This window comes from Heptranchias perlo, chromosome 35, assembly GCF_035084215.1.
Source record: "Heptranchias perlo isolate sHepPer1 chromosome 35, sHepPer1.hap1, whole genome shotgun sequence".
NCBI lineage: Eukaryota > Metazoa > Chordata > Chondrichthyes > Hexanchiformes > Hexanchidae > Heptranchias > Heptranchias perlo.
Genome location: NC_090359.1, coordinates 25,170,531 through 25,182,898, shown reverse-complemented (window position 1 = coordinate 25,182,898; position 12,368 = coordinate 25,170,531). Strand labels below are relative to the sequence as shown.

General features: G+C 49.6%; 1 protein-coding gene across 1 annotated transcript; it reads left to right on the top strand.

The window, feature by feature from the left end:
* Positions 1-8,294: 8,294 nt before the first annotated feature.
* Positions 8,295-10,858, top strand: LOC137302314 (uncharacterized protein DKFZp434B061-like). Its single transcript, XM_067971953.1, has 3 exons — positions 8,295-8,405; positions 8,976-8,991; positions 9,096-10,858. Exons 1-3 carry the CDS (start codon positions 8,295-8,297, stop codon positions 10,856-10,858), a joined length of 1,890 nt encoding a protein of 629 aa, XP_067828054.1.
* The last annotated feature ends 1,510 nt before the right edge of the window (positions 10,859-12,368 follow it).

Genomic DNA, 12,368 nt, shown 5'->3' with positions numbered 1-12,368 from the left:
CAGATAAGGTTGATGTTACATTTCCTGTCATGAAGGGCAGGGTTTTTTCGACTCGTGTCTCCAATGAACATGCAGAGGACGTGAGTGTTTTTTTTTCTCTCTCCTTATCTCCCTCATCTCTGTTTTTTCTTTCCCTGCACATGTCTGCCAATGTATTCCTCTTAACCTTAGCCTCATTATTCGCTACCTCGGCAAGCTTAAACTTTAATAGCAGGATGACACATTGAAAGCAATGATGTAGGAAGAAAACATTCAAAGGTAAAGAGGGAAGAATAAGAGAGCAAGGCTGATGCCAAAGCCTTGAATAGCCTACAACACAAGTAGAGCAATTGATTTTTTGGTCCAAAAATGATTAACGTTTACAGTGAGGGAGCAATGACCCAACTTGGGAGATCCCGACATACTGAGTCAGTGGAAACACTCACTTCCCTGTCACGTGGAAAAGTCCAAAGGTTTTGCTACTCCTTCCTCTTAGGCAGGTAGCCCAGCCTCATTGTACTTTTTGAGTTGCTGGCAGAATCCCCCCACCTCCGCAGTGTTGTACTGAAATGTCAGCCTAGACAGTGTGCTCAAGACCTGGGGGTAGAAAAGGACACTCCCTCAGAAAAGTCTATTAATAAACCCGCTGATGTTCTGATTGCAAATAATTGTGTGCAACTTTTACACTGCAGCAACAAGATGATTATGAAAAACTGATTACTGGGACTTGTATTTACAAGATCTGTCAACAAAACACATGGGTAGAAAGTCATAAATATTGGGTGTTTTCCCCGCCCAAACGGCCATTCATCAGAGGCAGTGAGCACAGATGGGCCTTTCACAGAGTTAGATTGTTTTGAATGGTATTGGTGTGCTATGACTTTAAAACAAGTTGAAGAGGGTGTAGGGGGTTATCGGTATGATAAATACAACAATACAAGGGAAGAGGTTAAGAGAGGGATAATATGGGAATTGATAGACAACAAAAGACCAAGGTCCATCTAGTTCACCTTCTGCCGTCCTGGTAGTCGCAAGATACAACGGATAATGGAGCTCTTGACTAATCATAGCGATCAATCTCTATCGATTGGCCTACAACAGACCCAGACACGAGGCGAGGAAAACCCCCAGTGGTGGAGAGCTTTGGGAACCAGAGGTCCAAAGTCCCCTGTTCCTCCCAAGCATGCTACACTCACCACACGTCATGGCTCAAATTACTCATAGACTGTACCCCAAAATGTTACCTTCCAAAAGAAATCCATCTAACCTGCGTTTGAATGAATCAACACTAACTGCTTCCACCGTCTCCCGAGGGAGTCTGTTCCACAGATCGAACACTCACTCACTGAAATCAGCCTCCGGGGATAAATTTTGAATTCACCCCCCTCCAAGTGCAGGCTTTCTCCTCTGGTTCTACTATTCTGTCCAAGGTGAGAAAACTTGTCATGGTTTACATTATCTAGTCCCTTTATAATCCGAAGAACAGCAATCACATCACCTCTCAACCTTCTCTTTTCCAGTAAGAACATGCTCAATTTAGATAATCGCTCCTCATAATCCAATCCCTCAATCATTCTGGTTGCTGCCTTCTGTACCCTTTCAATAGCTGCATATATCCTTTCTGTACTGAGGCGACCAGAACAGTACACAATATTCTAAGTGCGGTCGCACCAATGATTTATAAAATGGTAGGATTACTTCGCTATTTTGGCTCAATATTGTCCTAGTACATCCCAACATCTGATTTGCTTCACTCACTGCATTAGCTTCAATCTATTGTCAATCAGGACCCCCGGATCTCTTTCATTTTCCAAGCACCTTATTTTCTTTCCGTTTAGGAAATAGACCCTTTCTGGAATTTTTGTCCCCATGTTAAGCACTTTGCATTTCTCGACATTGAATTTCATGTGCCACCTATCTGCCCAATTCCCAAGTATATTCAAATCCTCCTGTAGCTTATCCTGCTCGGCTTTGCACCTTTATTAGCTTGGTATCGCCTGTAAACTCAGTCACTGTGCTTGTGACTCCTAGCTCCGAGATCATTTATGAAGATATTAAACAAAAGAGGTTCCGAAACAGCCCCACAGTGGGACCGGACTGGTCACATTCTCCCAGGCCGATGACAGTCCGTGTGTCCGCCAGCCTCTGGATTCTATCGGTCAACCAATCACGTAACCATTGCAAAATATTTCCACTGATTCCTGCTTCTTTTATTTTGAGTACCAGCCTTTCCAGAAGGAACTGTATCAAAGGCCTGACTGAAATCCAAGTGCAGTACATCCACTGCCTTATCCCTATCAAACTCCTTTGTCGCACCCTTAAAGAAAACTAGTTAAGTTAGATTGATTGGTTGTCTTTTATGATTTTATTTTTATCCAGATTCTCCATGATCTTATCATTATTAAAAGTTTCCATAACTTTACCCCTAATGGACGTCAAACTCACTTGTCCGTGTTCTCCTGGATCACTTTTGCTATCTTTCTTAAAAACAGGAGTAATATCTGCCTTTCTTCCGTCCCCAGGCGCCTGGCCTGTATTCAGTGATTTGTGTCAGAATTCGTGCAATCTCCTCCCTTGTTTACTTAAGATGCATCTTATCCGGCCCCCCGAGATTTATTCATCTTAAGGTTGCACAGCTGTTCAGTAACCATGCTGGTAGTAATGTGAATAGTATCGCAACTTACCTCTGCAACACCGTCTAGTTCCCTTTCCAGATCAAATAAGTTACCTGCCTCCTCCTCGGTAAAGACTGAGATAAGGAGGGAGAACGAGGTGAGAATCTTACAAATTATTAAAGAGAACAGTAAAGTATTCTATAAATATATTAATAAAAATGAAGGAGGTGCCCCTCTGTTGTGATGGATGGGAGAAATGCAGTGGATGCGTATTACATGGACTTTCAGAAATCCTGTGACAAAGTGCCACACAGGAGGGCACTGGAGAAGATTAAGGGGTACGGAATTAGGGAAAGTAGCAGATTGGATTAAAAACTGGTTAGAAAGGAGGAGGTGGAGAGTAGGGGTAAAGGGCAGCTGCTGTGACCCAGGGTCCTGTTACGTCAATGAGTTGGATAACAACAACAACTTGCATTTATATAGCGCCTTTAACGCAGTAAAACGTCCCAAGGCGCTTCGCAGGAGGCCCCGATGCACTCGGCGCATTTTCCAGTGCACGTTCTCCACAAAGGTTACCGGGCAGGTGAAGTGAGAACCGTAGACGGAATTTGTCAGGTTTTATCAACGGAGGCTCGTGACGAATTTTCAGACAAAATTTGACACTGAGCCACATGTGGAGATATCAGGACAGTTTTGGGCTCCGCTCTATAGGAAGGATGTTGAGGTCGTAGAGAGGGTACAGTGCAGATTCACTGGGATGCTGCCTGGTGTGAGGAAACACAAATATGAAGAAAGACTTGAGAACAGAGGAAATTATAGGGTGATTTGAGGAGTATAAAATGGTGACGGGCTGGGACAGATCAAAACAGACCATTTCCAGTCATTGAGGGGTCTAGAACAAAGGGACATAATTATTAAGATTAAATGTGAGAGATTTAGGACAGAGAGCAGGAGAAACATTTTTTACAGTGGGTTAAGAGACTGTGGAATGCATTACCGGGGTTAGTGATTGAAGCAGAGACCATGGCAACATGGTAAGAATAGATTAGGTAGAAGGAAAGAATGATAAAGGGATGTTGGCCAGGGGATGCAGAAACTACTGAGTTTATTCCAAACTGCTGACACACAGGCAAAAGCAACTTTTGAACTGAAGTAACCTGAGTTCAGTCGCTGGCCTGAGCTGGCTGGAACCGGTTTGAATCAGCTAAGTTTTTGTGAAAGACAAAGGAGATGTGATAAGACACAAGTCCTTATTTAGAAAAGGAGTAATGAGGTAATGCTACCTAAGTCCTTGGGACAGAGACAATGAGGAGAAGACACAGACTAGGCGAGCAAGCCTAAACCAAAGGGGGAGAGAGAGAGAGACAGCACAGTTCGAAGAGATAAGATTCGGAATAAGAATGAAGAATCTGGGGCGTGGAGCCAGAGCGAAGACTCCGGAGACCAACCATTGTGGAAGACCAGACGTATAAGCTACATGTATATGATCTAACGACATGGATAAAGCGAATTGAGAGTTAAGAGAGAATTGACCCTTCTCCTCTTTGTACTAAGCCAATAACCGTAACTGGTGACCTCCGGTCAACAGGGATATGGGAATGAAGCAAGCACATGGGATTTGGACTACTGCTCCTGTGGAGGATAAACACCAATGTGGACTGTGTTGTAATCTCGTCGTTGTCCTGTGTACTTTATATAAAATTGCCTACACAACAGCAGCAACTGCACTTCAAGGTCATTCACTTTGTGATATTCCTGAGAGATGTCACAAGGTGCGATTTCTTTTTTCTTCCTTTCTTTTCCTACTGTGACATTTTCCGGTTCCCCATTCTGTGGCTTCTAGCAAATGTACCGTCACTGCACTGTGAACCCCACGCCCAGGGACTGCAGTCATTTCATGTTGGACCCTTGCAGGCAGAGAAGACCCAACCTCTCATCCCAGGTTGGATTTGAACTCAAGTGCGTCAGTGTACGGAAGGGTGGTGTTTGTTCACAGGTCATTTAGTGTTCTTACCATTCTAAAGTGATAGTGTGCCCATCGACCCTCACGGATGCTCTCCACGTGGTTCAGTGGGCAATCACGCCACACCATGCGGTGCTTAGCCATGTAACCATGAAGTCGCCAGGTTATCTAGTCTGTGTCGAGGTGTCTGGTTTCAGCCAGGGCGACACTTCAATGGCCTCATGTCCCCTGGCTGAGAGGAGGGAAAGGGCCAGGTCCCCACTCCACACCCTTGCTATGTGTGGTCATCGTGTGAAGACAGGACTGTAGCCAGCTGTAACTTTACTGGTATTACATTGACTGCCTGTCCTTTTGTGTTCTCACCCAAATTAAAACATGTGTTTATAAAAAAAAACATTGGGCCCGATATTAGGAAGGAGGCAGGTTGGCAGCGGGGGGTCGACTGGGCGCGTGGGTAACGCGCCCAGTGAAATCGGGGTGCTCCGCACGCGATCGCAGCCTAATTGAATGTACTTATGCGTGCTTCCGGGTTTCCCGTTCCAGACCTGCGCAGCAGGCGCACTGCGCATCCGCATCACAGGCTATCAGTAGGAGGAGCCCTATTAAAAGGGGCAGTCCTCCAATGCTCCTCCTGCAGCAAAGAACCATTTTGGCAGCATGGAGCAGCCCAGAGGCAAGGTTGCTCCAAGGTTCTCAGACTCCTCACTCCAGGTGCTGCTCGATGGGGTCAGGAGGAGGAGGGAACCGTTTTTCCCCTCTGATGGGAAGAGGTGGCCTCCCTCTGCCACCAAGAAGGCCTGGCTGGAGGTGGCCGAGGTGGTCAGCAGCAGCAGCAGCAATGTGTGCCGAACCTGGGTCCAGTGCAGGAAGTGCTTTAATGACCTAACCAGGTCAGCCAAAGTGATGTGGGCCTGGGCCAGGAGAGGGATGATGGTGAAAGGGGACATGGAAGTGGGGACACCACTCAAAGTGTTTCCACATCTCACCCGTTGCCCCCCTCTTAACCAGTACCCGCTGTGCTGCCTCCTCTCCAGGTGCTCGAGTCTGCCCCTGCACAGGTGCAGGTGGAGCAGTCTTTAGAGGGTCCTCACGGGCACCAAAACCCAGAGGGCGTCCGCGCAATTCATCTCATCGATCAGGGCATGGACAAGAGCAACCTGCCACTACCTCTGCTGAAGCCACAGGGGTAGCACCACGTAGGGGTTCCCATAAACGTAAGGTTAAGGTTTTGTGAGCACAAAGGGGATGCACAAGGGTGTATGACAGAATGTCATGTTTTTGATTTAGTTTTGTTTGTTTTGTCAAGCACATTAAAATTTGTTATCACCACTACTGCCACGTCTTTGCAAATCCTATCTGGTTTGTGCAATAATTCCCTTTCCTGAGGATCACCATGAAGACCCTCACCTGATGCCACCCATTGTGTCACTGCAGAGTGGGTGTAGGTGTATTTGCAGGGCTGTTTTGTGCAGACGACTGAGAGACACCGGCGATGTCCCCGGTGGCACCCTGGAAGGATGCGGAGAAGTTGTGGAGGGCAGTGGTGACTTTGACAGCGACAGGTAAGAAGATGGTGCTCGCGCCAGCTGGGAGCAGCTCGGCATCAAGGAGGCTGCATATGTCCACGACTACATGTCGAGTGACTCTGAGCCTCTGTGTGCACTGCTCCTCAGAGAGGTCCAGGAATCTGAGCCTCGGTCTGTAGACCCTGTGGCGAGAGTAGTGCCCTCTGCGACGCATCGCTATCTGTGGTTGCCCTCCCTCCTGCTGTGCAGGTGGATGTGTCACAGCACTGTGTTGTGGAGCTCCACGTGTCAGAGGTGGATGGCGTGGCCGGCGAGGCTGGTGATGCTGTTCATCCTCCGGGGAGGTCATGACTGCAACTCTGGCGGCCCCCATCCGCAAGATGTACGTTTGAGGGGGTCCGCAAGGTAGGTACATGTGCCTGCACACCAGGGTTGAGGTTGCAAGTTGGTGAATTTTTGTGTTAGGAGGAGGGTGGTGCAGGCCAAACTTTGTCCAATGTGACAGAGTGGCCCCCTGCAGTGAGTGAGGGTCTCCCCCCACCATCTGTCAAATGGACCTTTGCAGCTGCCACAGGCTGGTGGCTGCAACACGTCCATTTCAACTGGGAGTGTTTCCCCCAGTACGGAAAACACGCTCAGTTGAGATGAAAATCCCACCCCTCCTAAAATATCCTCCCAATCAGGTCTGCAAACGACCTGAAGTATCCAATTAATAAGTTTAAGTGGGATCCCGCCAGCTTTAATTGCCGGTGGGGGTCCCGCATGCGGGGGCTGCGCGCGCATCTAAGCGCGTCATTGGGGAACCCGGAAGTGGGCGGGTTGGAGCCGGGCTCCGGACCCGCCCCGGGAATCCCGAATTTTAGCAGCCTCCCCTCCCCGCCACGAACGCACCCGCTCGGACATCTGGAAATCGACCCCATTATTTCAAAAAGCCAATCATTACAAATTAATTAATTTTTAAGCCGTAGCTTGGTTTAATGAACTGTGACAGGGCAGTAATGGGTAAAGTAATCCAGTTTAAGACTCTGTCTTGGTCATAAAACACAGACTCAGCATAGGATAATTTTTGATTTGTTTACAACCATAGATGCTGTAACTTCAGATAACTACATGCTGTATAATCTTGTTATGAGATAATGTTTTTCCAAACATCAGCAGGCTATTAATAGATTTTATATGGACAATGCCTAGTTCCTGATAAGCATTCCTGATAACCATATGGGAACATTACAGCAATGATCAAAGATGGTTATTCAAAAGCAGTTTATTCATACTGTTTGGAGGGATGCATCGTGCAGAGTGATGGAAGACTCCGGGGTTCATCCTTAACAGCCTTGTGCACTTCTTGTCAACCCTGAGCTTGATTTTTCTCTTCCCAACTTCTGGGAGTTGGCCTGAGCTGCTGTCTACACCAGGGAATGTTTTCCCATTCTTCACCGACTTTCAGAAACATTCACCCATCATGATGTAGTCCATCTGATTTCTTATAACCTGCTCTTCATTGTCTTTTGGTCCATTCCATTTATATAAGCTTCCGGGTAGATGGTTAAATCAGATGCTATTGACAGAACTCTATGGGGGATGTGGGGGCTCTTTGTATACCGAGAGTGCACTAAAACCATATTTAATTTGATCACCCTTTTTAGCGGACTCACAGGAATGCACCTGCGCTTTCTGCAAGGTCATACATGTCATAGGAACATAGGAACAGGAGTAGGCCATTCAGCCCCTCGTGCCTGCTCCGCCATTTGATAAGATCATGGCTGATCTGTGATCTAACTCCATATACCTGCCTTTGGCCCATATCCCTTAATACCTTTGGTTGCCAAAAAGCTATCTATCTCAGATTTAAATTTAGCAATTGAGCTAGTATCAATTGCCGTTTGCGGAAGAGAGTTCCAAACTTCTACCACCCTTTGTGTGCAGAAATGTTTTCTAATCTCACTCCTGAAAGGTCTGGCTCTAATTTTTAGACTGTGCCCCCTACTCCTAGAATCCCCAACCAGCGGAAATAGTTTCTCTCTATCCACCCTATCCGTTCCCCTTAATATCTTATAAACTTCGATCAGATCACCCCTTAACCTTCTAAACTCTAGAGAATACAACCCCAATTTGTGTAATCTCTCCTCGTAGCTTAACCGAGGAGCTGATTAGGATTTGTCCAGTCACTCCTTAACCATCCCAGTGGCCCGTAATTGGTATAAATAATGCATGGTGGCTCAGTGCAGCTTGGAGCACGCAGATTTCAGTGTTGACGGAGCAACTAAGGAGATTGTGGAAGGCCGCTTTGCTGATGAGGCCCAGCAGATTATTGTGAATGGGGTGAGGGGCAAAATACTGTCTTGAGGGCGGATGGGGTGAGCAACAAATAAAAAGGGGGTAAACATGGAGTCCTCAAACCGCCCCGTATGCAAGTACATCGGGAGTGCTGCACTGTCAAGAGTCTTCCAGGTGAGACATTAAACCGAGGCCCCCTCTGCCCTCTCAGGTGGATGCAAAAGATGTCATGGCCAGTATTGGAAGAAGAGCAGGGGAGCTCGCCCAGTGCCCAGAACAATAGTTATCCCTCAACCAGCATCACTAAATCAACAGATTATCTGGTCATTGCTGTTTGTGGGATCTTGCTGTGCGCAAATTGGCTGCCGTGTTTCCTACATTACAACAGTGACTACCGTCCAAAAGTACTTCATTGGCTGTAAAGCGCTTTGGGATGTCCTGAGGTCGTGAAAGGCGCTATATAAATGCAAGTTCTTTCTTCTTTACATGCAAGCAGGTGTCAGATTTGAAAGTAAGTGCCAAGATAAGAAATGAGGATGACTGTCAGTTAACGTTCACTGATATATGTGGATATCCAAGGTGTTGATGATGTCTTAATCCAAATTTTTCTGGTAGCATGATGCAAAGAGAGGTAATGAGGATATTACAGAAGTATTAGAACGGGTCACCAAAGGGAAACTCACAAAGATGCAGGTAAAAAAAAAGATTGATGACTGAAAAGAACTTGATGTTCAGTCACACGATGTGCTGCAACCCACAACCGCACTCCGCCCAGGGTCAGAGCCCACAACCGCACTCCGCCCAGGGTCAGTGCCCACAACCGCACTCCGCCCAGGGTCAGTGCCCACAACCGCACACCGCCCAGGGTCAGAGCCCACAACCGCACTCCGCCCAGGGTCAGAGCCCACAACCGCACTCCGCCCAGGGTCAGAGCCCACAACCGCACTCCGCCCAGGGTCAGAGCCCACAACCGCACTCCGCCCAGGGTCAGAGCCCACAACCGCACTCCGCCCAGGGTCAGAGCCCACAACCGCACTCCGCCCAGGGTCAGTGCCCACAACCGCACTCCACCCAGGGTCAGAGCCCACAACCGCACTCCGCCCAGAGTCAGAGCCCACAACCGCACTCCGCCCAGAGTCAGAGCCCACAACCGCACTCCGCCCAGGGTCAGAGCCCACAACCGCACTCCGCCCAGGGTCAGCGGCCACAACCGCACTCCGCCCAGAGTCAGAGCCCACAACCGCACTCCGCCCAGAGTCAGAGCCCACAACCGCACTCCGCCCAGGGTCAGAGCCCACAACCGCACTCCGCCCAGGGTCAGTGCCCACAACCGCACTCCGCCCAGGGTCAGAGCCCACAACCGCACTCCGCCCAGGGTCAGAGCCCACAACCGCACTCCGCCCAGGGTCAGAGCCCACAACCGCACTCCGCCCAGGGTCAGAGCCCACAACCGCACTCCGCCCAGGGTCAGAGCCCACAACCGCACTCCGCCCAGAGTCAGAGCCCACAACCGCACTCCGCCCAGGGTCAGAGCCCACAACCGCACTCCGCCCAGGGTCAGAGCCCACAACCGCACTCCGCCCAGGGTCAGTGCCCACAACCGCCCTCCGCCCAGAGTCAGTGCCCACGACCGCACTCCGCCCAGGGTCAGAGCCCACAACCGCACTCCGCCCAGGGTCAGAGCCCACAACCGCACTCCGCCCAGGGTCAGGGCCCACAACCGCCCTCCGCCCAGGGTCAGAGCCCACGACCGCACTCAGCCCAGGGTCAGAGCCCACAACCGGACTCCGCCCAGGGTCAGGGCCCACAACCGCACTCCGCCCAGGGTCAGAGCCCACAACCGCACTCCGCCCAGGGTCAGAGCCCACAACCGCACTCCGCCCAGGGTCAGAGCCCACAACCGCACTCCGCCCAGGGTCAGAGCCCACAACCGCACTCCGCCCAGGGTCAGAGCCCACAACCGCACTCCGCCCAGGGTCAGAGCCCACAACCGCACTCCGCCCAGGGTCAGAGCCCACAACCGCACTCCGCCCAGGGTCAGAGCCCACAACCGCACTCCGCCCAGGGTCAGAGCCCACAACCGCACTCCGCCCAGGGTCAGAGCCCACAACCGCACTCCGCCCAGGGTCAGAGCCCACAACCGCACTCCGCCCAGGGTCCGCGGCCAGGACCGCACTCCGCCCAGGGTCCGCGGCCAGGACTGCACTCGGCCCAGGGTCAGCGGCCAGGACCGCACTCCGCCCAGGGTCAGCGGCCAGGACCGCACTCCGCCCAGGGTCAGCGGCCAGGACCGCACTCCGCCCAGGGTCAGAGCCCACAACCGCACTCCGCCCAGGGTCCGCGGCCAGGACCGCACTCCGCCCAGGGTCCGCGGCCAGGACCGCACTCCGCCCAGGGTCAGCGGCCAGGACCGCACTCGGCCCAGGGTCAGCGGCCAGGACCGCACTCCGCCCAGGGTCAGCGGCCAGGACCGCACTCCGCCTCGGGTCAGCATCTAAAAGCCAGTAGGAGAAAAATTGATGTTCTGCATAAATACACAAAACACATTCTGCCTCTCATAAATGGTTATCTGACTCCCTGTATGTTCCAGAGTTGATAACACTTTAATGTGCTAATGTATTTGGGCCATAAATCATTGAAGTTTGCAACATGATCTTTTGATTGTCTGCGATTGCCACATCTCTTTATTACTAGAGGGCATAAGTTAGGTGCACAGGAACAGGTATAGGCCATTCAGCCCCTCGAGCCTGTTCCACCATTCAGTTAGGTCATGGCTGATCTGTATCTTAACTCCATCTACCCGACTTAGTTCCATAACCCTTAATACCCTTGTCTAACAAAAATCTATCAATCTCAGTTTTGAAATTTTCAATTGACCCCCAGTCTCAACAGCTTTTTTGGGGGAGAGAGTTCCAGATTTCCACTCCCCTTTGTGTGAAGAAGTGCTTCCTGACATCACCCCTGAACGGCCTGGCTCTAATTTTAAGGTTCTGCCCCCTTGTTATGGACTCCCCCCACCAGAGGAAATAGTTTCTCTCTATCCACCCTCTCAAATCCTTTAATCATCTTAAACATTTCAATTAGATCACCCCTTAATCTTCTATACTCGAGGGAATAAAAGCCTAGTCTGTGCAACCTGTCCTCATAATTTAACCCTTTTAGCCCCGGTATCATTCTGGTGAATCTGTGCTGCACCCCCTCCAAGGCCAATACATCCTTCCTGAGGTGCGGTGCCCAGAACTGAACACAGTATCTCCAGATGGGGTCTAACCAAAGCTTTATATAACTGTAGCATAACTTCCAGTAGAAAAAGAGAATAGCATGCCGGAAATCCCAAGAAAACTAATATTGAATCGGGAACAGGGACTCGATAAAATTAACATAAGTAAAGCAACAGTAATGAAGAAAATAATAGCACTAAAGAGTGACAAATCCCCAGGACCAGATGGTTTCCATCCCAGGGTTTTAAAGGAAGTAGGTGAGCACATTGCAGATGCCCTAACTATAATCTTTCAAAGTTCTCTAGATTCAGGAACTGTCCCTCTAGATTGGAAAGTTGCACATCACTCCGCTTTTTAAGAAAAGAGAGAGAGGGAAACCAGGGAATTATAGACCAGTTAGCCTAACATCTGTTGTGGGGAAATTGCTGGAGTCTATAATTAAGGATAGGGTGACTGAACACCTCGAGAATTTTCAGTTAATCAGAGAGAGTCAGTATGGATTTGTGAAAGGTAGGTCGTGCCTGACAAACCTGATTGAATTTTTTGAAGAGGTGACTAAAGTAGTGGACAGGGGAATGTCAATGGATGTTATTTATATGGACTTCCAGAAGGCATTTGATAAGGTCCCACAAAAGAGACTGTTAGCTAAGATAGAAGCCCATGGAATCGAGGGAAAAGTACGGACTTGGTTAGGAAGTTGGCTGAGCGAAAGGCGACAGAGTAGGGATAATGGGTAGGTACTCACATTGGCAGGATGTGACTAGTGGAGTCCCGCAGGGATCTGTCT

Excerpts from the sequence above, each read along its gene's own strand:
- LOC137302314 (XM_067971953.1), top strand. The coding sequence starts at position 8,295 with ATGGTGGCTCAGTGCAGCTTGGAGCACGCAGATTTCAGTGTTGACGGA.